The sequence below is a fragment of the Neospora caninum genome, chromosome VIIa, assembly GCF_000208865.1.
Source record: "Neospora caninum Liverpool complete genome, chromosome VIIa".
Lineage (NCBI taxonomy): Eukaryota > Apicomplexa > Conoidasida > Eucoccidiorida > Sarcocystidae > Neospora > Neospora caninum.
Genome location: NC_018393.1, coordinates 3,533,126 through 3,545,531, shown reverse-complemented (window position 1 = coordinate 3,545,531; position 12,406 = coordinate 3,533,126). Strand labels below are relative to the sequence as shown.

General features: G+C 57.1%; 2 protein-coding genes across 2 annotated transcripts; one reads left to right on the top strand and one right to left on the bottom strand.

The window, feature by feature from the left end:
- Positions 1 to 3,418: 3,418 nt before the first annotated feature.
- Positions 3,419 to 7,511, bottom strand: NCLIV_023350 (conserved hypothetical protein; the record flags this gene model as incomplete). The annotated part of the gene is made up of 2 exons (XM_003882530.1): positions 3,419 to 3,871; positions 4,524 to 7,511. 2 exons carry the CDS (start codon positions 7,509 to 7,511, stop codon positions 3,419 to 3,421), a joined length of 3,441 nt encoding a protein of 1,146 aa, XP_003882579.1.
- Positions 7,512 to 9,168: 1,657 nt separating this feature from the next.
- On the top strand, positions 9,169 to 12,252 carry NCLIV_023340 (Novel protein (Zgc:110560), related; the record flags this gene model as incomplete). Its single annotated transcript, XM_003882529.1, has 1 exon — positions 9,169 to 12,252. One exon carries the CDS (start codon positions 9,169 to 9,171, stop codon positions 12,250 to 12,252), a length of 3,084 nt encoding a protein of 1,027 aa, XP_003882578.1.
- Between the last annotated feature and the right edge of the window lie 154 nt (positions 12,253 to 12,406).

Genomic DNA, 12,406 nt, shown 5'->3' with positions numbered 1-12,406 from the left:
ACGCACGAAAAAGTCTCAAACGAAAGTGGAAGGAACCGGGCGATAGCACAACGCAAGACTGGAACCGACGTGGACAGACCTTGAGACGTTTGGGAAGACGAAACAAGATGCCATGGTACCGATAGCTCGCCTCAAGGACAGATTAAAGTTCAGCCAAATGCTAGACAACACCAATGGTGATACCCGCTCCGTACCTCTTCAGCAACTCCATGATTGTACACCTATATGTGTTAAGCGATACGTAGAACTTTCCATGTATTTTACTCTGTGTACGCACACGCGAATGCATTCCGCGTATGCAGATAGCCTTCCGTCCATTTCGTGTTTAGCGTGTGGCTGTGGCGGGCACTCGGGGTTGTAGGCCGTTGCGACTTTTTCTGTCTTTCTCTCCCAGCTCTATATGCGCTTGCGTGTCGGATTTTTTTGCAGACACACCAGAAACAAGGCAGCAAGGCAATACTCGAAAACGTCGACTGAGTGCAACTCTGTCCATGCATCACGTTCGGCTTTCTACCAGGGCGTTTGCACGATGAGGTTGAAACGAAAAGCGGACGGAGCAGAAGGGAAAAAAAAACACGCCGGTGCAACGGCGGCAAAAACGCCAGCGGGACTAGAACGACGCGGTAGCACAGGAAGACACACAAGTCGGCCCTGAATTGCACTTTGCCGCTGTAAAAACGCGAGATTTTTCTTCGCCATTGAAGACCGACACGCGCACGACTTGAGGGATCGAGAGACCGAGCAAAAAACACGGCAAAACAAAGAAACACCTGGCAAAAAAACAAGCAGAACAGCGTACAACTCAGTGAGGAGCCGTTGACGCCTAACCGCACCGTGTGCCAGCGTGTGCCAGCGTGTGCCGTCTCCATTTTCTTTCTGTTTTCGCACTTTAAAGAGCAGAATTGGCAGTTCGTGGCCGTAAATGACCGAGTGACGTGCGACGAAAGGAACTCCCATTGAAAAGATCGACTTGCAGGAACGGCCTAGCGCAAAACGCGTGTCCGTAATGCGTCAAACACTATTCACACGTCCTTACAGATAATAGTGTACCACAGTACTTACACACGTAAAGGGTCAAAGCACACGTCCCCAAGCGAGTAAGCGTTTTACACGTGCCGCGATTTAGAAGAATTCCCTTTTCCATAGGCAACTGAGATAACGCCCTGGAGGGTCAACACACCGCTGTTTCCCTACGGCTCGCTGGCGCGACGACTCTGGGCAAACGCAAGAAAACGAATGGACAGACGCTTGGCAATTTTTTGACACGAACGAAACGGCGTGATCCCTCCAGAAACGTGCCCGAGGCTTTCGACTCCATTTTTAGATTCGAAAATCCTCCAAATCCATACTCGGACTACTCGCGCCCGCGGCTCACAGGAAAAGCTCGCCGATTTCCCCCCTCTCGGTCGTTAAGAATCGCGGATCCGTCTGACTAGACAATAGCAGACATGCTCACATGTAGCGGTTTCAGAACGAAACACACGTCTGAAACGGAGATTCTGCTCAACTAAGGAGGAAAGTGCCTTCTTTCAGAAGGCAGAGAGACAGTCCTGTGGCACCAGACCGCTTAGCCTTTTTCAGTCTACTACCCATTGGCGCACGTGTGGACGTGGAAATACGCGGACCGGCCTGTAGTCTAGACATTTGCGCGTACTTTTTCGAATGCTGAAAGATATCCGCTTTCTCCAAGGTGTCTGCATATGAGCGTCCGGTCCATCTCACGAAGGTGGGACTCGGCTCATAGATGTAATACTCTCGTGATTAGATAGCGAGAAGAACTCACAGTTGCTACCCATTGGTCTCTCCGGCTGACGCGGGGCAAATGCATGCATATACGGGGAGATCCTTCGTCTGATTAAACATGTATGTCGTTGTGACGCGTGTAAGAATGCAGTTCCTGGCCGATCGTTTGCCTCCATAGGCGCTCGTTCTCAAACGCACACTGTCGCGTCTTCCAGGAATTAGAAAAACCTGATGAGGAAGAAATATGCAGCAGCCTCAAACACAGATGAAATAGTGTACACCGCCTTCACTCCGCTCCTCTGCACAGAGCTAGCGTGTCGTTGACTCTAGAACAAAAGACAACCAAAGGGAACAGCACATCAATCGATGAAAAACCTACGCTTCACACACCGTCTCGTGGCGCAAGTTAGCAGCCGTACGGAAAGAGGGAAAACAGGCCTACAGGGGTGAAAGAGAGTCGGAGAGAAAGCGCAGAGGGCGTCACTAGAAATGCAGAGACCAAATCGAGCGGAGACGCAGACGGGAGGAATCAAGAGAAGTTGGTGGATAGCGAGGAAAACAGAGAACGCGGGGAAAGTCATAAACCGAGTGGAACTGCAGCATATTCCCATGTGTGACACATTCACAATGTGACCAGAAAGAAAACCGTTTTAACGGAGAAAAACAGTCCAAAATCGTGTCACGAATTCTGCGAGAGCATCGCGCCGCGAACAGAATAAACATTCGAGGAAAGCCTCACGAGATAGGGAGGATCTCCGTATTGAAGCGATACAGAGTTGTGTACATCGGAACGCGTGTGACACATGCATGCTCTCCACATGCTTCTTCGGCTCAATACAACACCATATGTGGATTTATCATGTGGAGGCCCCGAACGTGGGCCACGAGATCTACACACGTTGAGGTTCTTATTTTACTCTCCTGCTGCATATGCTCGCGTGTTGTCTGTACACACATTACCGGCTCACTATGGCTTCTCTCTGCGGCGTCGAAACCCGTCAGAAAGAACGATTGTCAAGCTGTGTGCGCGTGAGGCATGTGGGCGTTTTGGTTCTGTCCCTCTCTTAACCAAGGCACGAACAAAAAATGGCGCCGATCGGCATGATCCACTCTCGGACATTTGTTTCGGGTTCGCGCTTCGAACGGTGTCGTGCAGTGCTTAGCCAATCGTGCCAGGAGTTTGACTCGGTTATCCTGCTTCAATACACTTGACTATCGTGTGAGCAATTCCGGCGAATTCAAAAGAGCTACCCTCCACACGTTTCTCCTTGACAAAGAGAGACGAGGCTCGGCCCTTCTGTTTCTCGTCTCCAATCTGTTATTAGCCTGGTGAGTGTCTCTCAATAACTAGCTGAGAGTCCTTGTTTCCCTTCGTCCTGTCTGTCCGCTCCTTCTGGGTGTTTTGCGGCTCTACCTCAGAGTATCTGGTGACGCTGGCAGATCGCGGTACGGCTCGATTCTCGGGTTAGTTCTCTCTCTCTCTCTTCCCCTCTGTCGTATTCCCGTTCCCCGTGTTCGCCTCTTCTCGTCCTCCGTCCCTTCGCTTGCTTCTCCCCGTCTCCTTTCCTCCTCTCTCTGGCTCCATTCGTCCCGCACTTTCGGTCGCTTTCGCCTCTCCTCCCTTCTGCGGCCTTCTCCCGTGTCCTGTACTTTGCCTTCACTTGGAAACGTCTACTCAAAACCGTTGCGTTCGTATTTTGTCCTGCATCTCGACGTCTCTTCCGGTTTCCCTCACAGCCTCCTCTCTCTCGGCTTCATCCTTCTGGACGGCCTGCGAGCCCTCTTTGCCGGTGCCCCCGCCCTTCTTCATCGCCTGCGCTGTCTGTTCACTCCAGATATAATCCACAAGAACCTCGATGTCTGCAGGCTCCTCGCTTCTCCACTTTACCGGCTCGAACGGAGGCAGAAGATCCTCGAAGTCGCCGTACGGATCCGCCTTCTGGATGGGCCGCGACACCCGCTGAATGTCTTCATACAGTTCGCCGTAAGACGCGTAACACGTCGTTCTCTTCTCGAGGAGATAGCCGATGATCTTCTCTTGCCCTCGACCGCGTGGACAGAAAATGCGGCTCAGACGAAGAAAGCGCGCAGGCGACGGAGTCGCAGTGAACGTCGCGCCATGGATAACCTGCAATCAGAAGAGTCAAGACGCACACGTGCAACAGACGAGAGAGTGGAAAAACCGCAGCAACACGAAACAAAGACAGCAGGACAAGCGCCTCCCACGCCGTCTCCCCTCCCCCCTACTCTTCGCGCGGTTGTCCCTGGATCCCGACCTGCTCTTTCTCCCTGGTGTCTCTCCACTCGCGCTCTCGCTCAGTCACCCGAATTCCCCATCTCTGACCGAGCCAATGCGTCTCCAGGTGGCTTTCGAGCAACGCACCCTGCCTGACCTTCAAATTCGTGTCCAATGTCGATCCATCTGCCTCCCCGTCCACAGCTCGGCTCCGCCCTATAGAAACCCCGCAATCTATCTCTGTGTAGCGGGCTGCACGCTGTTTCCCATCTACATCTTCCACCATAGCGGAAGTAGCCGAGGAAGCCAAAACCGATAGGGTTACGCCCTGCGCTGTACAAAAGACACGAGCACGCGGTCTCTTGCCCTCGAATTACCGCTTGCTACCTGTCCAGGTCTATTTCTATCTATTTAGCGATCTAGCACTTTGTACAGGTATTGAATGAGAGCCTCTCAGAGAACCCTATCTCTAGGTAGGCCGCGTTGCAATGTGGTTCGTTCACTGCAGGTCGCGTGGCCGCTGCGGGGCTGGGGAGCGCCTTACCTTGATGATGGTCAGGAGATGGATGCGCGCTTTGTTCTTCGGCTCCAAGAAAACGACGTAAGGCGTGGAGGAGTCCCCACGTTCACGCGAGGTATCCTTCTCGCAACCAGGCGTACGCACGAGGGGCATCGCTTCGTAACTTCCGTCCTCTGTCTCTTCCGTTCTTCTCGTCGATCCCCCTTTGCCACTGAGCGTTTCTTCGCAGTCCCCCGCCGTGTCGCGTTCTCCGTCGCTTTCGTTCCTCGACGCGTTCGCAAAGGATCGACGCATGCCCAGACACCAGGGAGTTCCGGCGTCTCCTGTCTCCGTGCTGACATGTTTTTGCATTGGACTGCCTGCGCAGCTCTCAAGTCGCGGCTCGCCGACGTGCCTGTCCTGCGCCTCCCCCTTGCCGCCGGCGTTCGCGTCTTCGCCGGACACAGTCCCGGTTTTCTCTCTCTCTTCTTCAGCTTCGCTTCTTTCTAGGTCGTCGTCCCCAGGCGATTCCTGCGCAGGGCGCACTGCGCCAGACTGAGCAGACACGGAAGAAGTCGATGCGGGAGGCGAACGAGGCGAGGCAACACGCGGGGAAGACGCAACGGAGGGGGGCGACGCGGGGTCTTTGAGGAGACGCGCGAAGGAGTCGAACCAGACGACCAGCTGGCGAGGAATGCGCAGGTCTTCGTCCCAGTTCAGCGTCCCGGTGCAAGGCAGCATGACGCAGATGCTGTCCAGTGTGCTCTTCAAGACGACATACTTTGCACGGCCTGGCTCCAGAAACGAGAGCGCCGACGAATCTAAAGCGTCGTGAGGCACGGCAGAAGACGACGCCGACTCAGGCTGAGAGGCGCCAGAAGCCGAGGAAGACGGCAAAGGAGGCGAGGAAGCAACGGAAGGAGGATCGCCGCACGAGGAACTCGCGGAGCTCGTTGAGGAAGACAAACTCGAGTCCCCAGTCTGGAGTGCACGGCCCGACGGCGGCATCGTCCTCGTGTTGGTACATGCGGAGCTTTCGTCTTCTCCAAGATTCGCTTTCCCCACCTCGCAACCGTCGTCCGTCTTCGCCATCTGACCAGCTTCCTCAGCCTCTCCAGAATGTCCCTCCACTTCGTCTCGCACTTCTGCATCGGCCTCGTCACTTTCCTCTTTGTCTGTGCTGCGTCCCGACGCAGAAGATCCTGCGCTCGGTGCGTTCTTCCGCGGTTGGCCTCTGTCTCTGCCTCGTGCTTGCGCCCCTCTTCTTCTTCGGCTCGGCTCAGTCAGAAACAGGCTCTCGAATTCGATTTTTTCCAGCTGCAAATGGCCTTCTGAATCCACGTAGCGGAACCCGTCTGTACATACCGCGAACTCGAGACATCGGGAGCGAAGCATCTCCCGTAAACATGGCCCACCACAAGTGTCCGCCTCCGCTTTTTCGCCTCTTCGGCATGCACCGGCCGTTGGCGGAGACGTTCGGCCCTCGTCTTCCTCTTTGACGGGCTCTCCAGTGCTCCTTCCCTTGCGTCCAGTTCCGTTCTCCGCCTCGAACGCCGCGCTCGCCTCGTTTGCCGTGCCGTCCGGTTCCGCACGCGCGCGCTGTGAAGCCTCACCGACGCTCCCGAGACACAAGGATGAGCTGGAAGACTCGGTTTCATCCACCCCATCGCCGGCACTCGCCGGCGTCTCGGCGGGTGCGGCACCGGTGGTTCTTCGCCGTTTCCGTGTCTCCAAATCCTGCTGACACATCTCGGGCGGCGCCGACCCCGCGGGCGACGCTCGAGAGACGCGCTCACGTTTCCCACCTGGCCGCAAAGAGAGAGAGGAGCAAGTCCCGAAGAGGGCGTCGAGATCTCGGCCCTGGAGCAATGCAGCTTCGGCAGCCTCGCGGCAGCTCTCAATGCCGACATAGCATCCGTAGGCGAAGCACGCCGCGCGGTCGTCCCCGTCGTGGTTTTGTGCCGGGGTCGGCTGCCTCGACAGACTCGTGCATTTCTCTTCCGACGCGGTCTCCCTCGGCTCTTCTTTCGGCCTCTGGCCTCGAGACAGAGGCGCGAGAGGCTGGGGGCCGTCTGGGTGCTCGCCGGCGTCCTCTATGTCGCCGCGGCTGCTCGCCTGGCCTGCGGCTGCCTCCCCCCTCGACTTGGATTGCTCCCGCCTTCTCTGCTTCGCCGCGTTTTGCTTCAGGCGCATCCAAATGAAGGGAATAAGCGGGCACGCCCCGTGGCCAACCTCCACCATCACGTCTCCAGAAGAGAGCGAGAAGGACGGCACGAGGCGAAACAGCAGCCTGACAGCGTCGCGCGACGTAAAGGAATTGAACGGGGCGCGACTGTCCGCGTGATGGAGATAAAAGCGTGACCATGCCTGTGCATGCGCCGGCGCATCCAAGAGCGTCGAGGGCCACCCTCCAGTTTTACGGCCCGCCAGAGACGGCGGCCGGCCAGACAAAAAAGCCGGAGAGAGAGGGGAGGCAGAACGAGAGGAAGAGGGAGATGGAAGGTCGGTAGCCGAAGAGGAAGCAAGAAGAGAGAGCGATTTCGTGGAAGGAGACGAGCATGTTACTTGATTCGATACAGGCTGTCTGCAGTGGGACTCGAGTTCGGGACGAGGAGAAACAGCGCAGAGCTGGGGCAGGGAAGACGTCGAAGGCAGACACGAGCCTCTTTCTTCGTCTGGCCTTCCGAGGTCGCCTCGCGAAGAACAGAAATCAAATGGTCCGCCGTTGCCCCATTTTTCTTCTGCCTCGCCGCGTCGCTGACGTCTCTCAGCGTCCACTCCCTGGACGCTCGCCGCGTGCTGCAGCTCTCCTTCATTTTCTTTGTCATCTCGCTCGTCAACCTCTCTCGGACTGAACTGACGGTGGTGACGCAAAATCCACTCTGTGCACGGTAGCAGAGCGGCGCAAGTGGGGCGATAGACTCTTGCGCCAGCCACAGGCGACGCCCGCTGCCGACAGGCCCTCACCTGTCTCTCCCGCCGCGTCTCCGCGCCGTCCCTCTTCTGAGACAGTGTGGGGTCGAGGTCCGCCATCTGCACGCCTCTTTACCGTTTGCGGGTGAGAACGAAACACACACGAGGGCGACGACGATGTGGGGGGACAGCCCGGGAGGAGACAGCCCGGGAGGAGAAAAGTCGGAAACGGAGGAGCGAGGCAGCAAATCGACGACACGCCCGATGCCCCCCTTCGCCCTCGTGCCGTTCCCGGAGAACTGTGAGGACACGGAGCAGAGACAGGGCGGAAAGAAGACGAAGGCCAGGAGACAGGCAGGGAAAGAGCAGGGACAGGGTAGAAGGGACACAGACAGCGTACACACTCGAGCAGGAAGCCGCAGAATGCTCCGTCTGCGACATTGACACAAGGTATACGAGAAAGGAGAGGAAGTCCCTCCTGCTTTCGCCGCGCAACTGTGTGTAGTGCGATTTCTACACAAGACCCGGCGCGAGAGGGAAGCGTGTTGAGATACGCCGGCCGTGACTTCCGGAGAGGAGGCGGTGCCGGCTCTCTCTCTCTCGCAGGTTGCCCCAGAGACACACGCTTCCCTGCACAGTTGGGAGACAGGGACGCAGAAAAGCAAAAGAGGGGCGAAAGGCCACAAGACTACAGCTTCCAGCAAACATGAAGACCGGGAGGATATTGAAATCCAACACTTTTAGCTGAGCGGCGCGCGACACCGGCGCCAAACCCAGCTGCCTCTCTCCTCCTGGTGCCGGTGTCTTCTGTCGGGTGTGCTCGGACGAGGCTGCGCGAGAGGCATGCGCTTCCCTGGAAGTTCGAGTATCCAACTTTCGAACGATGGGAAACCGCAACCGTTTCCGTTGCCCGGCAGCGAAAGACAGCGTGGTCCTCTCTTTCCGCCAGACACTCGATTGGCCTCTCGCTCTCTCGTTCCGATGCCGCGCTGGCGGGTCTTGGCAGAAAGGAGGCTGCGGATGGACGAGTGTGAAAAGTGTGGCGGCGGCGGAAAAGAAAGCCTGGTCCCCTTTTCCCTTGTCTTGCCTCTTCCCCTCTCCGAGAGAAAGAGTGTAGACACAGGATTCGTTGGTTTCGCCCCGCGGCCCTGTGCACCGAGCGCTAGACTGCACACCGGAACCTGTGCACGCGTGGGCCAGCCGTGACTCTCTGCATGCGAAACTTCGCAAAACGCGCGTGTTTAGCTGCTTTTCTCAACGAATCCCGGCCCTTTCCGATTCTGTTTCTCCCTTTCCTTCTCTTCTTGTCTTCGCCACGTGTCTCTGGAGGTGTCGTCCTGTCGCTGTTTTTTCTTCTCGGGCAAAGCGCCGCTGTTTCTCCGAGACCAGCGGTGCGGGCGCCGCGACTGTCAGCGGCGACAGGTCTGTAGAGGAGTTGTGAAGATAAATCCTCACGTAGTCACCCACGGAGATCGATTTGGGGCACAGCATAATCGAGACAGCGAGGGCGAAAGCGAGGGAAGAAGTGAGTTGGGAATCAGGAAAACCGCAGGATGGGCCTTCTTCGTGCACCGTCTCTCCCTAGAGGCTGCTCGGTTTTGTCCCTACGGAGAGTTCGTCAAAGGAGAACCTCTCTCGCGGCTTCACCTGTCTTCCAACTCTCGTGCCTCGCTTAGGATGGGGCGGCGGGTAAAGGTTTTCGATGCTGCGTGCATTGGCGAGGCTTTTCCGTGGGTACCTGTATGACCCGTTCAGAGGCTTTCTTCGCAGGAAAACAATGGCGGGGCGAGGCCTTGGGTGCCCAGCCTCTTCTCTGTGTGCTTCGCGAACAGCAGGGAGAGGGGCGGTTTCCCGTTCGCGTCTCTCAAGTCCCGTCTCCTCGACTCAGTCGACTTCCGTCTCTTTCCGGAGAACCACACAACCGTTTTGTCGCCAGTGCGACAGCGCTTCTAGCAGCTTCGTGCCAGGCTCGTCTTCGGCTTCTCTTCCTGCTTCTCGTGCCTTGTCCCCTTGCTCCGCCGAGAGGCCCTCTCCGCGCCTCTCTTCTGCTTCGTCTTCCCCTCCTCTTTCGTCTAGTGCCGCGAGTTTGTGTGCTTGTACCAAGCCTACTCTTTCGTCTTCTGTTCTCCGACCCTTCTCGCCCACGGGGGGAGTGCCGAGCAGTTGCATTTCGCAGGCAAGAAGAACGTTTGCCTCTTTCCGCGCGTGCCTTACTCCCTCGTGTGATGCGTCTTCCTCTTTTCTTCCTCAGTTGTCGTGCGCCGCTCGCCCGACACCAGTTTTTTCGCCTCCTTGTGTTCGGCCTTCTTCGCGCGGCGCCCACCGGCCTGGGTATTTCTGTGTTCCCTCTCGACTGCATCCCGCCGACGCTGCTCTGCACACGCAGAAGAGGAACTGCGGCGTTCGTCTCTCTTCTTTCTCTTCGCCTCGACGCTCTCCCACGTTTGCTCTCTCCACTTCCTCTTCGCTCGCCTGCCGTCTTCCTGCGCCGTTTCTCCCTCCACTCCCGCCATCGCTTTCCGCGTCTACCGGCCGTCGATCGCGTCCGCGTTTTCTTTCCGCCTCTTTTTTCTCGCGCGCATCATCTGTTTTCACATTTTCTCCTTTCTCTTCTGCCCTCTCTTTACGCATCTTTCATTCCTCTTCTTTTCCCTCGCCTAGGTCCTTTCCGGCGCAAAACCCGTTCGAGGACAGCGGGAGTAGCAGCGAGGAAGAAGACGCATGGAGCTCTTCACCATTCGGAGGCTTCGCTCCAGAGGCGCGAAGCCGGAGAGGCGAAGACGCTCATTTTTGCCGCGGGCCGAATCCCCGCTCTGTGTTCGACAAAGTCGGAGAGGAAGAGGGAGGCTCTCGACAAGAGAGACCTGGCGCAGAGAATACAGGCAGAGGAAGAAGGAACAGAGCTTTACGCGATGCGGCTGCGAGACGCATGCTGGAGCGGGAGGCCCTCGTAGTCGATGCGAGAGGACGATGGGAGCAAGGCGAGTCGATAGGGGAGAGAGGCGAAGCAGAAGACGGGTACGTGACTCCGCTGTTGAGCGCTTTCGCGGCAGTAAGGCAGGGGCGGAAAGAGAGGGGGGCCGACCCTCGGCGCGACGACGCGTTCAGTCCAAGCCGAGCCGGTTGCTCTTCATTTTCCCTCGGGAAAAGCGAAGCACTGACACAGTCGCAACGTTTAGGGTACGCGCGCTCCACAGGACACCCACAGGGCTCTGCTTCAGGCCTGCGCAGCGCCTCCGATTCGCCTCTAGCTGCTCTAGAGCCGGAGACAGACGAGCACGCGGCGGACCATGCCCAGCTGTTGCCTGTCTCTTCCGCGCCTCGCGCCTCTCCCGGCGGCGTTTCACCCTCCAGTCGCTCTGCATCCGCTTTTTCGTCTGCCTCCGTTCTGGAGTCACGGTTTGGTGTGGCTGTGTCGCCGTCCGTCTTTGAGGCGCTGACGAACGACATGCGTCGGCTCGAGTCACTCATGCTGCCAGGGACCGAGGACCAGGCAGGGATGCGCCGCTTCCTGTCTCAGCTGCAGGATCTGCTAAATGGCGTGTTGGACGCGTGCGTTGTGACGCCGTTCGGGTCCGCAGTCAACGGCCTGTGGACACCGCAGAGTGATTTGGATGTGTGCGTACAAGTGCGCGAGGCTTCGACGCGTGCTAGCCAGATAAAGGTCCTGAGACAAGTTGCACATGCTTTGCATCCTGTGCATACTCACCTGGTCGAGCCCCGCTTCCAGGCGCGTGTTCCCATAATTCACTGGAGCCCTCGCTTTTCACACTCGGCCAGCGGTCCTGCACTTTTGGGGCGGTTCCTCCGCGACCCGGTTGCTCGTGCCTTGCATGAAAAGCCGGGGGATGCGCGGTCGCGAGGAAGGGAAGACGAAGAGACGGGCAGAAGAAATGATTCGTATGGCGAGGGGGATGGGGAGCGGAACACCCAGATGGTGTCTTGTGACATAAGTGTGAACAACCTGCTGGCTGTGGTCAACAGTAAACTTTTGGGCGCATATGTAGGGATTGACCCTCGACTGCGAACTCTCGGGTACGCAGTTAAGTTTTGGGCCAAAGGACGAAATATAAATGATCGGTCTCGCGGTACAGTGTCGTCGTTCTCTCTCGTGCTCATGCTCATTCATTTTCTTCAGAATCACGTCCAACCGCGCATTTTGCCGTCTCTCCAAGACATGGCAATCCACCAGCGCCTGCCGCCGGTGTACATTGGGGGAGTCGACTGTAGGTACACCACAGACCCGGAAGCGGTTAAAAAAGAGCTCGAGTTTCTCCGTGGGGGCGCACCTCCGAATACGGAGAGCCCTGGAGAGCTTCTGCTCCAGTTTTTTCGGTATTTTGGGTACGAGTACAGAGGGGGCGTCATTGCCATACGCAACATTTCTCACTTTTGTCTACCTCCTCGTGCATCTTCCTTGGACACGAAGGGAGTTTTCGCAGACTACGGAGGGGGTTCACTGTTCCGCGATAAACGGCCTAAGCTCGGTGCGTCACGGAGAGTGCTTCCGCCTCAGAAGACGTCGGCATGGGGTCTAGACGGCGCCTTGGGAGAGGATGAAAATATGGCTTCTTCGTTTGCCTCGAACGTCGCTGGAAGCGACACCCGTGAGGGAAGAGCGGGAGACGATGATTTGCTCGCTTCCCTATCCGCCTCGCTTAGAGAAGCAGATCTCCACAGCAGCGGGGGAGATTTCCTTGTCGTTGATAATCCGTTCGAAGTAGGCAAAGATGTGTGCAATGTCCTACCGTGCCAGTATCAACGAATCCGCCACGAATTCAAACGTGCGTTCCGTATGCTTGCTGATGGTGCGTCCTTTCGACAGGTTGCCTCTCCCGATGGGAAAACGGCTTTTCGGTGATGAATGGCGGCAGATCTCCTAATGTCTCTAATGGGGAAACAAAAACAGGCAGAAACATCTGCGGGTTCCCCTGTGGTCAATCTGGCTATTCAGTTTTCGTTTCACCCCTTCGTGTATCTAGGTGAAATTCATGTAGTGAGCGCGTGTGGCGGTG